Raw genomic sequence first — 20,122 nt, forward strand, 5'->3', positions numbered from 1 at the left:
AAAACCTTTTCTCTTTCCATCTATTCATCTGTTGTCAGCAAGATTTCTCAATTCATACATCTGTAAAAATTTAAAATAGAGAATTAAACTCCTCATTCTACTAATAGAAACTATTCACTGATAGATGAACTAAATAAAAATTACTATTTCAAAGGGAAAAGAAAATATTCTAAAGGAGCAGTTTTTGTATGTTAGCATGGGACATCGTGGTGATTAGCAAATAAACATTTTTCCTTTAATGTTTTATGAAAATTTTCAAATATGTACAAAATAAACAGAATAGTATAACTAGGCCCCATGTACCCATTCCTGGCTTCAATTTTCATAATATCTGTTCCTCTGTACCCCACTACTGGATAATGATGATGGTTTTTTTGCAGTTTGTTTTTTTGCTTTTGGGGAGGAATTTACTCCACTTTATTTTGTATGAGTATGTGTGTTTTTTCTAACATCTTTAGAAATAAACTTTATACTGTAACTTTTTCAAAATTAAAATAGCATAACATCTAATAATTATTAGATCCCATATATATCCCTGGGGTACATGAAATCTTTCCAAGACATGCAAGGGCAAATATATTTTGTTGACAGGTTAAGTATTTCCAGGGTGGTCTTACTATTCTAGTAAGAACAAACATTATTCGAGTGCTTTTACATTTAAATGGGGAAGTTTTGGGGAGAAATTTTCTTGAGTCAGCACAGTCATTCAGATATTTTATTTTGCTTGTTTATATAATCTGCCTAGGACATTTCAATAGCTTGCCCAAAATGTTATAGAATGATAGACATTGGTAAATATCAGTTGTTTCTTAAAAATAGCATAGAAGCAAAACTTAATTGTACTTTAATTTAGTAAGCTGCAAAGTAGACCAAATATATGACCACAGTCTAGGGTTGAAACAAGTTTTTTTTTAAATTAAACATGACAGCCAAATAAAGAAAATTTGTATTAATTTTATAGGGCACAGTTTAGGTCAGAGAATGAAAGTTCAATATCACTTGTTTATTTTACATTGATTAATTGTATAACCAGTTATTATCATGTGACATCCCAATGCAAATGCTGACATCCTTTTCCAAAAGAGTTGTTTTTTTATGCTTTTTCAAAGGTTAAAAAGGTTTTTGTGGTTTAAATGTTGTTACATATTTTACAGCATTAGGATCTATGGAATATTTTGACAACTGCAACAGTTCAATGAAGTTGGTAATTTCTTCTTTTAATTATTTTTCATTGAACAGCTTTGGAGTTACATTTCTACATTTTGATTTCTGGTGTATTAATAAGGAAAGAAAAACTTAAAATATGTCAAAGGACACTTTAGAGAAAAATACATAGATAAGTGATTACAATATGACTGTAGCTAAATTATCCTTATCTTGTTTAAGCTCTGTTAATGCCTAATTTTGATAAAATAGTGTGGTGTTCTTTCCAGCTACTGATTGTATGTGTGATTGGACATCCTTTCTCAAATAAATTGACTTGTAAGATTTCACAGATTATCAGCCACATCCTAATCCACTTGTAAAGTGGAGAATGAAACTGGCTTTATTCAATTAAATGATACTCTGATACAGGTTTTCTTCCCATAATGAAATTTTAAAGTGCAATGTTTTGGATTTTTTGAGGGTAAAGTTAGAAAATTTTGTTTTTATAACTTTAGTTGTCGAATTATTTTATTTTAAACCTGTTTTAAAAATTAGAGATGTATTGTTTCTATTGGGTGCATATCACCAATTAATACGTTTGATTTCAGATCTACAGCTTACTGCTTTGTAAACTTCGCCGAGGTAAAATGAAACCATTTGGCTACTTGAACTGATCTACATTACATAGATTTTTCCTATTGACATTTGCAGTAGCTAACTTCAGAAATAGAAGTGATGAAACAATACATCTTCCATGCTCTGAATTGGCATAGTGCTAAATAAAAATACAGCTAATTTTTTAGGGACTGAACTATAATTTTTTTTCAGTTCAAGTATTGTTATAACAAGTGAGATATTAAAGATAGAGCCTTCTCTATATAGTAAATTGTATCCAGATTGTTTGCTTATACTAGGATTATAAAAGATTAGTTAGTTTTGCAACGTAACTCATTTTTCTAACTCTAATATTGGTTTAAAGTTATTTTAAAAATATAAGTAGATTGTTCTGAATTGAAAACCATAATTTATATATACTTAATTCTTTTCTAAGGGTGAAACTTTAAGTTTTTTAAAAATATGAAATTAAATAAATAACATACATTCTAGCAGATTGTGTGTTGTCATGAAAAATAAGGGGACTTGGGGTAACTTGTATTTAAAATTCTGTAACTTGGGTTGGGTAAAGATATACTTGAAATAAAGCATTCCCTTTGTAATTCAGATCCATTCTCAACATATGGTGCTAATGAAAGAACATGTAAAAAGTTTATGTAAATATTAAATTACTTTAGAAGTATTTTCTAGATCTAAAAGTACTAATGCGCAGTATATTAATTATAATGATAGCAGTTTGAAATTTTGATATTATAGTCACTTAAAACTTAACTATGGTGGTGCCTATATTAACATATTTATGTCTCATTTCTTTGCAGCAAGGAGTGAATAATGCTGAAAAATTTGACTATGTAAGTGCAATATAGAATTCAGTTTTCATGCTACATTCTTTATATATTTGTTTTTTGATTACTAATACTTTCTAATTTTGGTTTATAGGTGATGCAGTTTTTGAATAAGATGGCTGGTAATGAATATGTTGGATTCAGTAATGCAACGTGAGTCTGATTTATGACTTAAGTGTTTATAATGGGTCAGGACTCTTTAATTTTCAAAATCTAGATTATAGAATTTTATTTTAAATACTGTTTTGTGACTCCATATATATATGAAGTATGATTTTATATTTTTATATATATGCACATGCACACACACACATACACTCACTGTATTTAGAATTAATCTTTTCTTCCTTTTTGGTCCTAGGACTGACTTCAGTGAATAAATAATTATTTAAAATTTGGTCATTAGAGGGAAGTGAATGATTTCTAAATTACCTGAGGGGGGGGACACTTAAAATGCTTTAAGTATTTTCAACAAACTTTATGGATAATCAGAATTAGAAGAGATGCCAAGTTCACTTCAAATTACTGGCATTTATTCAATTTTCTCTTTTTCTATAATAGCTGTCTTAACGTTTCTTAATCTGTGTATGCCTGGCTAATTTGATTTTTACCCCAGTTTTTTATTTTGAAATTTTCAAGTCTGCAGAAAAGTTGAAAGAATAAATGATGAATATCTGGATATCTTTCATATTATCTTTATATTTTCTGGTTAATATTTTGTCTCATTTGCTTTTTCTCAACCTCTCTCTTTAGATAAACAGTTAAAAATACGTGTATCTCTACATATATATGTAAATATATGTAAATATACATGTATGAGGGCTTCTTTTTCTCTGAACTATTTGAAATTAAGTTGCAGACGTCATGCCACTTCACCCTTAAATAACTCAGCATGAGTGTCCTAAGAATAAGGACATTCTCTATGTAACCACAATACCATCAACACACTTAAGAACGTAAATATTAATTTTAAAATATCATGATGTTAATCAATATGTAAGTGTCCCCAGCTGTCCCTGAAATGCCTTTTATGACCTTTTTTTTTTTAGGAACTAATGAATGAATGTTCATACATTACATTTGGTATATCTCTTTTATCTTTTTAAAATAGAAAAGGCCCCCTGTCCTAGACCCTTTCTTTTTAAAATTTTATTCAAAATTTTATTCAACTTTCTCGAAGAGTGCCAACCAATTGTTTTATACAGCAGGAATTAGCTAACTTTTTCTGTGAAGGACCAGATAGTAAATATTTTAGACTTCTGTGCCATATGGTGTTGCAACTACTCACTTCTACTAAGTAGGAAAACAGCCATAGACAATATGAGGCTGTGTTCCAAAAAACTTTATTTGTAAAAACAGGCAGCAGACTAGATCTGGCCCATGGGCTGTAGTAGATATTCCCCATTTTGAATAGGTCTCGCTATTTCCTTGTGATTAGATAAAGCTTAAACAGTTTTGGTGTGAATACTAACTAGGTGATGCTTTGTACTTCATGTTTCAGAGGGCAAAAATTTTGAGGTTGTCTGCTTTACCAACTTTTATTCATCAGCTTAAGTATCTTCCATGAAGTTTTTCATGAATCTCATCTCGCCTCTCTTCTGTGCTTTCATATTACCATATTTTATTGAACTTAATTCTTTGTCTGTCTTTGTCCTCTCATCACCATTAGACTTTGACCTTCTTAAGACCTGGATAGAGTATCTTCCAATTCATTTCTGTATTCCTCTTATATGGCTGATATTAGGTACTTGATGTAGTGTTTGATGAACAGAATGCTAGGCACTGGGATAATGTCTAAGTAGTTAGTCCTTTATACCGTGCTGATGTTTTTTTAAAAAGTATGGCAAGTTGACATGTTTATTTACAAGAACTTTCCCATATCCAACATTGTTTTTCTGACCATAGAAATATTAAAATACACAGTTAGAAGGGGCTGTCCACGCATGATCGATAATGCAAACAGTATCACCCACAGTTCCTCTTTTGTCAGCAGTCTTCTGGACGCTTGTAGGTTGAGCTCTGAAATGTACCACAAATGGAATCTATCTGAGTCAAAACTCATCTATTTCTTCCCAAACTGCTCTTTGCTCCAGGGATCCTCATGTCAGTTGATTATCACCATTCTTTCAGTAGACTATTTTAGAAATCCAGGCTTTGTACCAGACTTCACCCTGTTTCTTCTCTTTCCCATCAGGTCAGAAGACTTGCCCAACTGCTCTCATGTTCTTGTGTTTGATTACACAGCTCCTTCCATTTCTATCACCACTACCTAAGTTCAGGCTTGCTGTAGCTCTTATTTAGTAGTCTCATAATAACATCACTTATCCTTTCTTTTTCCCCTTTCCTAAACTGATGACAGAGTTATCCTCCTAAAATGTAGATCTGACAAGGTAACTTGTTTGAAAGCCTTCAAGGTTCATTCTATAGGCAGTCGGGAGCCATTACATTTTTTAGCATTTTTCGGTCTTGGTAATTTGATCCTAGCCTCCTTTGTTAGTTTGCTGTTTCTCTACTCTTCTCCATGAAGGATATTTCCCAGATACATCAGAATATTTGCCATTCTTCAATGAAGTCCTGTCTTTTATACTTTTATAACTTTGTTCACGCTGTATGAAATTTGCCACCACCCAGGCTTCCCCCTGAAATCTGTTAATCCAGCAAATGCTGTAAGGCTCATTTCGTGTGTCCCCCTCTCAGTGAAATTTCCATGGATTCCCTCAGTTTGAATTGACTGTTTATTGTACTTTGGTGGAATCCAGAAGATTCTGAAATTTTTTAGTATATTTCAATGGTGGAATGTTTGATAACTTTAAAATTAGCTTGTTTATTTACAAAATGTGAAGCAAGAAAGGGCCTAGTTCATTTCAGTCCTTTTACAGCTAAGAAAATTAAGGCTGAAAGAATTGTCACTTAAACGACTTGCCCAAGGCCACATAGCTAGCCTGTTGACAGAACTGGGACTGGAGCCCAGCAGCCTCGACTTTTAGGTCAGTGTTCATTATACTGCACTTTGCTGTACAGATTAAACTCCATTATAATCATACTTTTACAGAAAGTAAATTAATAGAGCCAATGTGTTTTTTTCTTCTAGGTTTCAGTCCGAAAGAGAAAGTGGAGATCGAAATTTTGCAATAGGATATTACTTAAAAGAAAAAAAGGTTTTTAAATTTTGTTTCTATTTCAAATAATTCTTTTATTTAATAAAATACATGAAGATGCATGCTAAGAACTCAACAATAGCTTTTCAGCAACTACCTATTAATATTTAAGGTGCAAAAGTTTTTGCAAAACACTCTTGAGTTAATGTTATCAAAGTGTTAATATTATTAAATCAGTTTGTATCTGGCAGTATTCAAATTTTCACTGAGTTATATTACTACAAATTTTGCTTAAGGATTAGCCCATTACTTTTTCCAAAAGTACAGTGCCTGACTATTGTTGATTACACTTGACTTTTTAATTTTAAGTGGCTGGTCCAGTAACTTGTTTTATTGTCAGTTAAACTAGTATCTATAAATCTATATGTGATATAATTTTGCTTTATTTTTCTTCATTATTTCATGTTTATACCCTTTTGTAGGTTGTATACTATTTTGTTGTCAAAATGAAATATTTGTATACATTTTAAATTTAATCTTCATGCATCCTTTGCTTATGTGCATATATTTTTTTTGCTATGTGCCAATGTTTTTAATTGCCTTTCTATTTTTTTAGTGTTTTCCAGAAGGCACAGACATGGTTGGTATATTAGACTTCTACTTCCAGGTAATTTACTTTAACTATATGAATTGTTTGTATAAATTTGTGTGTCACATTAGATCTCTCTGTAATCTTGGCTCTAAGCCAAGAGAAAATACATTTCTCATTGACTCCCAAAAAAATGTCTTCATGAAAGACAGTCTCATATCTGTATCTTCTAAAAAGTCATGCCTCAGAATGTAATACAGAGAATTTTTTTCTGTAAAAACTTTATATTTAAGAAGTATCAAAAATAATGTACAGTTCCTGTAATTGGCTTCTCCTTATTATAAACTGAGCTCTGTCTTGTTTACTTTTAAATTTTGTTTGGAGGAGTTGCTTGTTTCTTTATCAGAGAGTTCATGTTAAGCATTTTAAAGTGACAGTTTCTCAGTTTGTTTAGTTCATTTCTGTAGTGTCACATAGTGACTTTTCTTCTATGTTAGAGGAGCTCTCCATATTTATGGGGAAGGGGGCCACTCACCTAATCTGCTGTGGTGTAGAACTCAATGGAAGATAGCCTTCCAGGACATCCCTCTCCTCCACCCATATTTTCAGTTCAGTTCATTCTTACAGATTTAATATCATGGTGTCTCTGATGGTCTATAAGCTACATAGTAACAAATCAATTATTGTTAATTTCTAATCTACCTTACATTTGCCTGCCTTTACTTTTGAAGATGCTTTAATTTTAACCTCTACTAATCTTAAAAAATATATAAGAGAGGTTGATAATGAAGTAGATTTTGATGGAAGTCCAAGTCACAGTTTGTCACCTGCCCAACATGAAGAACTGTGAATTGGGAAACCAGGCTATCAATATAAAATCAAGATCTAACTTGGCCACTTTTTAGCCGTGTGACCTAATTTCAATTTCTGAGGCCTGGTTTCATTATCTGTAGCATACGCTTGACATCTAACGTTCTGCATTACATTGAAGATAACCTGAGATGATATGTGTGAAATTCCTTTGAAACTGTTGTTAGATGAAATATAGTGTCATGTTGGCTTTTATCTAGTAGGCTTTATTTTTTTCCCTAGCCCATATGAATTTCTTCTGTTTGTTAAAGTTTCTTTTCCTCTAGTGTTCATATTTAACTTTGGCTGTTATGGCATAGATGCTACTAAGCTACTGTGAAATTTCTACACTTCAGAGCAAAAATCAAGAGACACCCATAGAAGCCCTACCTGTTACTTTTGTGGAGAAGAACTGCTTCTAATTAAACCTCCATCAGGGTATCAGGAAAGCACTCTTAAATTGGCATTTGTCATTAGGAGTGTATCACCTTATGACAGACAAAATGCCAGTTAATACTAAGTATGATGAGGAAATGATCATTGGAATTTAAATCTTGTTTCTTTTGGAAAACCTTTCATGATTAGATCAACTTTACTATAAATCTTTGCTATGTGGGTCAGTACAGTAAGTAGATTCTGTAGTTTTGAGAAATAGGGCAAAGGTTTTGTATAAATAGGCAAAAGTGAAAGTCAGTCAAAAAGTGGCTCCCAATCAGTTTTCTAATTCACTGTAGTTAAGAAGTTTCCCTTCTTGCTATTTCCAAACCCCTTTGTGCCTCTTGTAGATCCTGACGTATGAGTGAGGAAAGTTTGTAAGTTGAGAAAGTCTCTTCTTCCCCCTTTGCACCTTCCCTTTCTCCTCTGCTTGCCCCTCAGTTTTGGTTGCTGATGATGAAAAGTAAAATAGAGCATATTTATTGTTCTTTTGTTTTATGGGTAAATTTAGGTTTGGTGTGGTAAAGTATTTCCATTATTTTGATTATATTTAAATGCAAAAATTTCATCCCACAGTGTACCTGGACTTTGTTTTTTTCATTCATCATAGTATATCCAGCACCCATAGTCAATATCAAATATTTGAATGTTAATAAATGGTTTAAAAGGAAGCATTTTGGTTTAGGCACACAAAGCGTCCAGGCAAGAGCTGTCTTAGATTTTTCTTCCCTTAGTCCTTTGCATGTTACCGTATGGGGATGCTGGGCTTTGTTATGGTGAAATGTCAGGCATTTTATCATTTTTTTCCTAAAGTGGGAATTTCTTATGTAGATGCTGTCATAATACTGATGTATGTTGCTTTATCTTAAAAATATATCATGGCTCCTTCTTCTCTATTGAGTTAAAATAATTATGTTTGTGTATCCTATGGAAAGCATTAATATTTAAGCAACTTTGACTATCACATGGGGCAGTTACAAATCTTAGTGCTTAGAGGCTGACTCTTCCTATCCTAGTTTGGCTATTAAAAGACTGAATAGCTAGGTAAGTCAGGATAACCTTAAAGGGGCTAGAACTTTGTTCAAATAAAAATCTTTGGAATATCATCAAGTTATGTTAAAATAATCCCTTTGGAAGAAAGATTTCAGATTTATATGAAATACCAGATAAAACAGATTATCGTAGAAGTCAAGTGAAATACTAAAAATAATGTGGGCCTAAATTTTCAGAATTCCCTTTTTTCTTCCTTTTAGCTGTGCTCCATTGAAGTAACTTGTGAATCAGCTAGTGTCATGGCTGCGACACTGGCTAATGGTGGTTTCTGCCCAATTTCTGGTGAAAGAGTACTGAGCCCTGAGGCAGTTCGAAATACGTTGAGTTTGATGCATTCCTGTGGCATGTATGATTTCTCAGGGCAATTTGCTTTCCATGTAAGTAATTGTTTAATCTTAATTTTTTCTGGCAAGAAACTAGTCTGGACTGGTTCTTTTAAAAATGCAGTTTAGAATTTGTTTCTAAAGCTGTACATTAATTTTTGAGAGAGAAGCTTGTTTTCAAGGTTAATTTGTTACAGAATTGGTAAAGAATATAGTGAAGCACTCTACCAGATGTTCTTAAGAACTTGAAGTTTAATTTATAGAACCTCATCACTTCTATTTTTAAGACATTTCAATGTACAAGGTTAGTACAGGCTTTCTTTTAGTTGTTAATGTTTTGCATTATAGTGATTACATGCCTCAAGAATTCCTTAAATTCAGAAGTAGTGCATAATTGTAATGTTTAACATCTTTGGTTACAGCCATAGATGTTTCAAAGGGCTAAAAGTATGTTAAAGTTAAAACTTAAAAATATAATGCTTTAAGCTTGCTTGTACATTTGCTACTTGTGAAATGTATAGACTTTTCTTATTTCATTCTGCTTATGTCAACTTCTAATGTGCTAAAAAAAATTTTTATTTTAAAGTTTAGAAAAATAGATGCATTTAATGTTACCCCTCACTCAACTTCAGTAATTATCAATACACGACCATTCTTGTTTCATCTATATGTACACCTACTTCTCCTACCCTTGTCATAGTTCAGTACGTGATTTTAAATGATAAGCACTCAAAAAAACCTGCAGCACCATTATTACATATAAAGACAACTAAAGTTTTAATCTTTAATATTCTCAAAATATTTAGTCAGTGTTCAGATTATCTGGATTGTCTTATAAGTTATTATTTTACAGTTTGTTTGGCTTGTGCAAAGGGCCATACATTGTGATTGCTTGTGTCTGTCTCTCTTTGTGTTTTTTTTAATCTGTAGTCTTCCCCTTGACCTCTCTCTTTTTTCTTGTTATTTTTGATTGAAAAAACTGGGTCATTTATCCTGTACAGTTTTTCAACAGTCTAGATTTTGCTTATTACATTCATTCCATTGTCCCTTGTATTCCCTGTAAATTGGTAGATCTCATTCAGGTGATTTTTTTCTTTTGCCTAGTTTTATGCAAGAATCCAGCAGCAAGAAATACTCAATGTCTGAATATTAGTAAGCCGTTAATGAACACTGCCCTGATGATTTAATTTTTGTCTTTTATCATAATTATTGTCAAGTTTTACATAATGTAAAATTAAATGTTTTGAAGAGATTTAATTTGAATTACCGTCTTATCTCTATTCCTCAGAATTTCTCTGACAGTATATCACAGAAAGTCTTTTAAGAAGATATAATTTCTTGTTGTTTTCTAGTTGTAAAATATTTTTTTGAATTTAAAATAACTTCATACTTAAAAGCAATGCGTGTTTAATACAGAACAATTAAAAAATATAGATAGGCAAAAAGAATAAAATAAAAACATGTATAGCTCCACAATTTATATGTAATCTACTTTAACTGCTTAGAATATATCTTTCAAAATTTTTTTATATTTAAATGTATCTTAACTATTTATAACTGTCTTTTCATTTACTCTATTATAAACATGTTGATGAATACATTTTTAATGTTGGAATTCTACTGTATGGATATATACCATAATTTTTAAACCAATTCTCTTATTGTTGGGCATAACTTTTCTTATTTTAAAATGTTAACATGAATGTCCCCTTTTTCAAATTATTTTCAGGTTGGTCTTCCTGCAAAATCTGGAGTTGCTGGAGGCATTCTTTTAGTTGTCCCCAATGTCATGGGTATGATGTGCTGGTCTCCTCCTCTGGACAAGATGGGCAACAGTGTTAAAGGAATTCACTTCTGTCATGTAAGCGTATTTTCTTAAGGAAAATAACGATCATACAAGTTGAACCATCCAATGATTCTCTTTTTTTTACAGTTTATTGATTGTTGGCACTCTACTTTCCTGTCTGCCAGTTAGTGGACAGTCATGGAAGTACTCATAGAGCAGCTTCAAACTGCCTCTACCAGACAGCTCCCATAGAATCATTCTTACAGAAAATTACATTTGTTTGATGCTTATATTTTAATTTTCATGGTTGTAGTTAGTTTTCAGTTTCCAAAAGCTCAGCAAAAGATATTAAACTTGGAAAAGTAATTTAAAATCCAACATAAATTAAGATTATTGTACTTTATTCTGTCATCTTTAATCTGCCTCGTTGAATAGCTTTATCCATAAACCACTACCTTTAAAAATCTTTTTTTTTTTTTTTGAGGGATTGTTACTACTCTTGACTAGTTCAGTATTTTATGTTGTTACCCAAGTCTTGGCTAATATTTCAACTTCTGGTTTTATTTACTGCTTCCTAGAGTCTGCATTGAGTACAGTAATGTTTTCTGCAGACTTTCTCAATTAAAATTGTGACTTATTTTTCAGTTTTTTGTATTTTACAAAAACTAGAGAATGACATAGGATTGCTTATAGATTATAGTAGATTGTAACTGGAATATTTATTTATATATTTGTAGTGCCTATTGGTTATTTGATAGAAGAATTCTTTCATCTGGTCTGTTATAATGCCTATTTTGTGGGAAATGAAAGTTAAACAATTTGAGTGCTGAGCCCTAAGGTCACGCTATATAGTAAGCAGTGTTCTCAAATTTGTGTTCATATCTTCTCATTCTGACTTCAGCCCTCTTCTTCTTCTTCTTCTTCTTTTTTTTTTTTTTTGAGGAAGATTAGCCCTCAGCTAACATCTGCTGCCAGTCCTCCTCTTTTTGCTGAGGAAGACTGGCCCTGAGCTAATATCGGTGCCCATCTTCCTCTACTTTATATGTGGGATGCCTACCACATCATGGCTTACCAAGCGATGCCATGTCTCCACCCAGGATCCGCACTGGTGAACTCTTGGCCGCTCAGTCCTCTTCTTGATGCATCATGCTGCTTTATTAACATGCAGTGGTGCTTTCCATGAGATAGTAGTTAGGTTGAACAGTATTAGTGTAATTTGTTAAAATATGAAAAAAACAATAGCCAATGAATAGCCAGTTTCTTATACCTGTTCTGTTTATTTACAGGATCTTGTTTCTCTGTGTAATTTCCATAACTATGACAATTTGAGACACTTTGCAAAAAAACTTGATCCTCGAAGAGAAGGTGGTGATCAAAGGGTAAGCAAAATTCTTATTTTAGATTATTATGTAATATTTTTTTAAGAAAAAGAAAATGAGATTTGCTTGTTTAAATAAAACTTAGTTTAATTGTTAGTGGCCTCATATGTTTGCTAATCACAAATTATCATAAACAAATTGTTGATGTTTTCATCCTCAAGCAGTAGTTCATAGATAGCTGCTGTTTTATTTAAATTGAAACTGGTAGGCCTAGCAGCAGAATTCTCCCCTCTGTCCCATTTTTCTGCTATTTTAAGTACTATTTTGAAGAATTGATTCTGTTGAAAGAAGATAGATTGGAAAGTGCTGCATACTATAAAAAGAAAGCCTTGTTTTTCCTCTTAATATTTGTCAGTTCTAGTCTTGAATTGAAGTTTATTTTGACGTGGATGGGTATGTAAGTGGAAAAGGGATTACAGTATTAGTGAAAGACCTTACAAAGCCTCATAATAAGTTTTATAGGCCACTAAAGATGATATATTTTTTTTTTAAAAAGTGTTTAATGCAATAGTCCTGATATTCTTAACATTTGTTTATTATTAGTTTGGCTTCGTATTATTGCACATATATACTTCTTTTTTTATAGCTATTATTTAAGAGTGAGCACTTAAATTTCAGGAATAAGATTTCTTTGTCTTCATAATTGTTCGCTGGACCAAGGGACATGTTTTGAGTTTTAATTAAATTTCTTTGCATCCCATATGGAAATTGTTTATAGTAAAATTACCTAATTAGATTTGAACCTAATGTGAAGCATTAATAAGTAGAAAATATTTTGAATACATACTAAGCACATTTTCCTATTGTTAATTCCAATCAAAGTAACTTCTAATAATATATGAGAATTATGCTAAGCCGACAGAATAGAAACTTCCATGGGAATCAACATGAGTAACATGGAGCAAAACATCAGATGGTGGTGGGTGAAAATGTTAACAGATTTTAATAACATTCATTGAAAAATACCGTTTTATAGCTTGGACCTTTCTTCACTCAAGTGCACTAATAAATTATGTATGTTGCTTGAACAACTAGCATTCCTTTGGACCATTGGACTATGAAAGTCTCCAACAAGAACTTGCTTTAAAAGAGACAGTGTGGAAAAAAGTGTCACCTGAGTCAAATGAGGACATCTCTACAACTGTAGTGTATAGAATGGAAAGTCTGGGAGAGAAAAGCTAAAGAAATGAGTTCTAGTTTCAGAATGTTCTTCATTTAACTTTTCAAACACCTTTAGCTTTTTTGCATACTATAAATATTTATTTGAGTTTTTTTTGTGTTCTCAACCTTGAGTGCTGGAGCCATAAAGCTTTTTTTCTTTTAATCTTTGTATAAAGATAGTAGATTAAAAAGTGGATTTGTTGTTCTTTAGAAAAGTATTTGTAAGTAAATAAAGCAAATTTGCTTTATTTTAAAAAATGCAAGAAGGAAAAATTTCTTTAAAATTTTTCTTGGTGTAATTAAAATTTTAACTATATAGTCAGATTCCCATTTTAAAATAGCAACAGAAATTTGTAGTTTCTTGGTTCTAAAACCCACACATTGAACTCCTAAGTTTCATTACATTTTGTTTTTTCTTTTCCAATTTTAAAACTGACATGATGACTGTAGTGGCAATAGAAAGTATTTCTATGCTAAATACAAAACTAAAAAGGCAAAATAATGAATCCCAAATTATTTAATAACAGCAGATTATAAAATTAGCTTCAGTTTACATTTTATGCCATTTTTAGTGATCGATGGGCTTTAAATTTTAAAAAATTCATTTTAAATTTTATCAGACACTTTAAAATATGTCCTGTCATTGCTTTTTTACTTTGCCGCTCCTATGTTCTGTCAGAATTGTCATGTATAGGAGTGTCTTATGTTATTAAAACATTCCAGCCAAAGATTTTCAAATGTAAGATAATGACATGTTTCATTGTTAAAAAGCTATAATGGTTACTCAGAAGGAGTGACAGTGAGTGTCTTCAAGTGAAATGTTTACCTGAACAATTTTATTTTCGTATTATCCACATAACTTTTTCTATGTTATATTTAAATATGAATGATGAATCTTGGTTTTTAGCTTTTAATAATTTTATTATCCTAATAATTTCACAAATGCTAATGAATCTTTTATGATAAATTATAATAAGCTCTCATAGTGTGTTCTATTTGAACTCTTTTAGAGTACTTAGGAAATGAATTCAGTCTGAAGGTAGTAAGTATGCTACTAAAATATCTGTTAGATCTGAATCCTTTTGTTTGGTTATAAAAATGCAATATTGAGAATCAAAACTTGTTTTAAGAGAAGGACTATAGGTTCTAGATAACCTGATTTCAAATAATTCCCAGTGTTTAAATTCTGTCCTGGCAAAGTGATTGTAAAATTCTTAGGACCTATTCACACTTCTTCCTTCCTCCATATACCTCTTGAGTTCTCCCCACAATTCCCCACAGCTTCGAGGGTTTTTTTTTTTTTTAATTGATTTTAAACTTATGTGGAGGGGGCAGGAGGGGGCTCTAGAAGGAGAACTTGATATGCAGTTTCTTAGTATCATGGCACATATGTGGTAGGGTAAAGTCTGTAAAAGTAAATAGAGTGTAGCAAAAAAGATTTCACAGTAATTTAGATACTAGTGCAACTATAGATATAGAAAATCCTGACAATGTGAGGTCTTGAGTTTGGGAACTATGATATTAGGAAAAGAAGTTCCCTCTCAGAGGTGTTGGTCAGAAGCCTTTTGGGCTAACTTAAGTATTAAACTTACATACTTAAATAATTACATACTACGTTTTAGAGGATTTTACGGTTACTTGAGTGTTCCTCTAATGTGCAGATCCTAATGCATGTCCTAATTGGATGCTTCTGGTTTGGCCGTTTGCAGGAGAGTGGTGTGTCTGAAGGCCTCGCCTCTCTGTGACTCTTTGGACAGTGGTGTTTGTATCAGTTTCACCAGAGCCGTTTGTGGTTTGGGGAACTGAATGCCTTAATAGGTAGTTTGCAACAAAGGCTTTATTTTTTCCCCTATGTTCTAAATTGTTACATTTTACTGTTTCACTTGGAAGTTGGTTTTACTTTATAAAATGAAATTTTAATGTTTCATATTGTGTTTATGTTTGTATAGATTTCAAAATCATGTTAATTTGTGGCACTTATTACTATGTTAGTAAGGTTTAAATGCACATTTATCAATGAGATAGGGTTATCTAAGCTATTGTGTTTATAGAATCTTGTTAAGGAAGAGCATCCAGAAATTTTAGTAGGAAGGTATAAATGGAAGAAGGGGGAAGATATTGTGAATAGGCCCTCCAACTTTACTTTAAAAAGAAAAAAAGGAAAACCTTTGCCAGATTTAAGGACATTGTTTTAATTCCTTAAGTATTTTTTAATACCTTTCCAAATAAAGTTCTTGAAAAGTACCCAGTGTTGTTGAATTTAATGTTTCATGCTATTACTGATTCTTGATATTCAAGCATGTAGAAGTTAGCATATTTGTTTTTCTTTTTTTCATCGTTAACATTTCATTTGAAATGCATATCCTTTCTGAAATACTTTATTTTTAGCATAAATGTTGTGCATTTTATCTTAGTGTTTGGATGAAAACATTTGTGTTATTTAGCTTTCTTTCATTTGCTTTGTATATTTAATAATGTACCTTTTATTTTCCGGTATGCCTACTTTTGTATTGTACAATAAATTTATTTTAAGCTGATTTTATTGTTTTTTTTTTTTTTTGATGAAAGCAACTCCAGCATTTTAAGTACAACAAACAGTTGGAATTTTAACTTAAAAATTCTTTATGAAGATTCTATTAAAGTGCTTTATATTTTTAATTAATTATGAGGCTGCTATGAAGAGAAACTAGAAATACTCAAAAGGGCTTCATTTGATTCTTTTTTTTAACCTAGTATAGTGTCGGCGGGGTTTTTTTGGTGGGGAGGACGTTTTCCTATTGGTTGTACTGGAAGTATTTGAATAAAGACTTTTCTCCCAGTTTTTTTTGTTGTTTTTCCATTTGACAACTTAAAAAAAACCAACACTGCCCTATTTGCAGGTTCTTTCTGCTTTCTGAGGAAGAATGTAACTGTTGTGTTTTATGTGTTGTCTTGAATAGGAAAAACATACTGCTAAATCAAATGAAGAGTATCATAATGTTGCTTTAGAATAGAACTGTCAGTCTCAGTAGAATTTATATTCAGTGGAATAAGTGCAATATAGAAATGCACCTTAACTACTTTTTAAGGAATTTAATTTTCAGAAGGAACTTAGTATATTTCCACACCATGGTTCAAATTATCATGAGGCTTCATTCATTGTAGGTCAAATACAGTACTTGAAATTTTTGTTTGATTAAATCAGCCATTCATATCCAGAGACGTCCCACATTATTTCCATCTATTTTTATATATTTCCATATACTTCTATATATTTTGTAGAAGTTTTAAAACTATTTGAAGGGGAAATACCGTTGCTTATAGGAGTTTGTATATATCTGTGGGATTTTTTGCGTTAAGTTCTTTTGGGACTAGTAAATAAGGAGTTCTGTGTCATGGTATATTCAGAATGTAACAGTTTATGATCATTTGCTTTTAAAGACGTATGTGGGGTTTTTTGTTGTTTTTAACCCATTTGAAGGAAAGGGAGAGGTGACAAAGAGCTTGGTGATCTTGATCTGACAGTGTAGTTTCATAGGCATGAATGTCTGTCAAAAGAACCACTGATAGATGCTGATATGTCAGTCTGTATTTTGATAGTTTATTATAATGTGTGTATGTATAAAGTGTGTATAACTATATGTCTATCTATCCATCCATTTTCTGAAAATCAGCAGCAATTCTTTCCACATAGTATGTTATGTATAAATAGTTCATTGATCTATTCCTATTACAAGTTTTGTCATAAAAGAACTCCTAACATTTTTGCTGCCCCAGAATTTATAAAATATGACATATTTACTTGTTCAGTTTAAGTTGAAAGATTTGTGGTTTCTGTCCTTGCTCCCCTTCACTATCAGCACTGTCTGGATAAAGTAAGAATATTGGGGAACTCCACAGAAGGGAAAGCAAGAACATCAGACTTCATGTGGAAGTTGACTTTATATTTTAAAGCAGCTTCCAGATTTATTATGTAGAAAGATTGTATTCAACTTAAATGATGTATTTCTCAGTTTGAACAGTTTACGGAATAGTTTTATTCCAAGAATTGTACACATTTTTGGTTTATGAATCTGCTTTACTATTCATTTGTAAAAATTTTGGTTTTTCTCTTAGATGGTTTTGAAAATGCTAGAATGCCTTTTTAAAAACAGAAACGTGATTTCTGCTTAATGCCTTCTTTACCATTTTATATTAAACATAATATTTACATTGTGTAATAAAACCAAAACAAGCTTGTTGTGATGCATCATGACCCATCCCTCAGATTTTCACTTAGATTCATAATAGACTTTACCTTAGTCCATTCTCTGTCATGAAGTTCAAGGGCAAAATTACACTTGAACATACATTCAAATATATCAAGTTTAGCCACTTTTATTTCAAATTGTAACAGTTAAAATGTTTGTTTCCTACACTGCTCAGAATTAGAAGGAGTTTAATTGTACTGGGAGAGGTTCTTTTATCCCTCTTCTCCCTCTGCCTCCCTCACAAGTAGTTTATTAATGTCAGTACCATGCAATGGACATGACTTGAAGAAACTTAGAAATTACACCATCTGAGGGGCCAGCCCAGTGGCACAGTGGTCAAGTTTACCCATTCCACTTCGGCAGCCCGGGGCTCACTGGTTCGGAGCCTGGGTGCTGAACCATGAACCACTTATCAAGCCATGCTGTGGCAGGCATCTCACATATAAAGTAGAAGAAGATGGGCATGGATGTTAGCTCAGGGCCAATCTTTCTCAGCAAAAAGAGGATTGGCGGCAGATGTTAGCTCAGGGCTAATCTTCCTCCAAAAAAAAAAAAAAAAAATCTGAGTCTGGACTTCTGTTTTTAAAACTACTATAAGGGCATCTAGGGCAAAATCTATCCAGTGTAAATCAAAGCTTGCAAAACTTGATGTTTCTTAGCGTCCTTAACTTCTTAAACAGTAAGAGAAAAGGTACTTATTTTTTAAATGGAAGATGTTAAGTAGACTGAGCATAGATCTTTATATTTATTTAATGAAGTGATTCTATTACTATGGTTTTAAGAAACATTCTTTTCCTTAAGGAGCATGTATCAGAAGAAAATTTATTTAAAGGTTGACTTAGTTTCCCGTTTCTTGTTTTGTAGATTTGTGGATCCACTTTAGTAATTTTTATAAGTTGTAGCTATAGAGATCTTTAAGATGTGCAAAATGTGTAAAGCTCTGTTGATTAAAACTTTTATAATGGCTTCCTAATCCATTAACCTTTAACTAAAATGAATAGGATTAGCAGTGCAATTTTGGTGGTGTCTGTGGTATTTTTTGCATAAATTACAGAACACATCTTATTGAGAACTGTTATGTATTCGTGACAAAAAAATGAACAAGTTAAGATCCTTGGTGCTGAGAGCTGTGATGAACTCTATGAGCAGTCCAGTATGGAGGCTCACAGGAAAGAGTAGTAAAATGACACATTCAGGCAATTTGGATCTCATAACACTTCTTGTAGACTTTTAACTCTAAATCTCATTTACTAATTCAGATATATTTCAGTTAAAATCTCACTGGTAAAGAACAATTTCGTGTACTTATTTTTATGCCACATTTTCAATATCTGAGGACATGATTTTTCTGGACACAGTATTATTAAAAACAATGAATTTTTTTCCTCATTAAGTACTTACCTTGCTGAAATGCTTTCAATCCTAATATCTCAGATGATGGAAATTATCTGTCTGGAAGGCTTAGCTTTTGAAAGGAAAAATTTTTACCTGAAATAGTTTTAAACTTCTGTTTTCATGTTATATTTCTAGTGATTTTTGTTTATATAATGAAAATCGCCTCTGCCCAGCAATTCCACTTGGAACCCTGAGTTATAATTTTAATTCACATTCCGTAAACAGCTGAAGAATTTGTTTCCTTTTTCAAACATAGTTCAGCCTTTCTGGATCTGATTTTCTTTCGTTTACCATAATCTTGTAATTTATTAGAATTATAGAGCTGAGTTTGAAAGTATTCTTAGAGTTTATCTCTGCAAGCTCCCACTCCACCCAACTAGCTTTTCCAGGTTTCTTAGCACCTTGCTTTCTCAATTAACATATTTACAATTTTTCTTTTCCTTTTTTGATGGAGTTGGTCTGTTTTATGTTTTGTTGAGACAACCTTTTGTTTGTTGGTGGTTTGTTTTTAACAGGAAAGCATAACTGGTGGTAGTTAACATGACTAAGTTATTTGGCAGACTATCCCATCAGCATTTACTGAAACTACTTAAGTGTATTTTTCTGGTAAACAGTCGTGTGCCACAGTTTATAAAGACTAGTAAAGTTAGAAGTGAATGTTAGAATTATACAGTAGTTCTAAAAATAAGACATTACCCTTGAACCTTCTTTGAAACAAAGTGTAGCAGAAATGTCACTCTAAAAATAAATGTACCATTGGCTTTTTAAAATAAATTCCTTTTGGGTTAGGTTAAATATATAACTAAAAAGATCTTAAATAAGCAGGGGTTATTGGAGTTCTAAACAAATGTTCACTAAAAAAAATTTTGTTTTCTTTGTAACTTAGCTTTTTCCAGCACATACCACACAAAATATCCAGCTACTCCCCTTGTTTTTATTTTAGATATTTGGATCTCTGAGTAGCTTCAGAGCAAGTCTCCTCATTTGTCTGTTTATTACTCTTGTGTGTATTGTCCTCAGTATCAATCTATTTCATAGTTCTGGGATTTTTATTATTTATTTATAAAGGAAATGTATATTGCTGTTCTTGAAATGCATTAATTTTGAAAGCCTTTGTTGACTTACAAATGTTAAAATTTAAATATTGTTACTGCACTTTCCTAATTCTCAAACTTTGCCTTAGATAGCTCTTCTCTCCGCAAGTTTATATAGGTGAGAA

General features: G+C 31.9%; 1 protein-coding gene across 5 annotated transcripts in view; it reads left to right on the plus strand.

The window, feature by feature from the left end:
• GLS (glutaminase) overlaps positions 1-20,122 on the plus strand; it is a 79,980-nt gene that overhangs the window by 35,800 nt on the left and 24,058 nt on the right. For 2 of the 5 annotated variants that reach the window (XM_044768542.2, XM_070508259.1), the window contains exons 8-14: positions 2,580-2,612; positions 2,701-2,759; positions 5,698-5,764; positions 6,321-6,371; positions 8,831-9,007; positions 10,683-10,814; positions 12,026-12,118. In XM_044768542.2, the coding sequence (XP_044624477.1) occupies positions 2,580-2,612; positions 2,701-2,759; positions 5,698-5,764; positions 6,321-6,371; positions 8,831-9,007; positions 10,683-10,814; positions 12,026-12,118 (612 nt within the window). Of the gene's footprint in view, positions 1-1,154; positions 1,205-2,579; positions 2,613-2,700; positions 2,760-5,697; positions 5,765-6,320; positions 6,372-8,830; positions 9,008-10,682; positions 10,815-12,025; positions 12,119-13,094; positions 15,817-20,122 lie in introns of those variants that run through there. The other 3 variants (XM_070508260.1, XM_070508258.1, XM_070508261.1) reach the window with 3 other exon arrangements.

This window comes from Equus asinus, chromosome 4, assembly GCF_041296235.1.
Source record: "Equus asinus isolate D_3611 breed Donkey chromosome 4, EquAss-T2T_v2, whole genome shotgun sequence".
Lineage (NCBI taxonomy): Eukaryota > Metazoa > Chordata > Mammalia > Perissodactyla > Equidae > Equus > Equus asinus.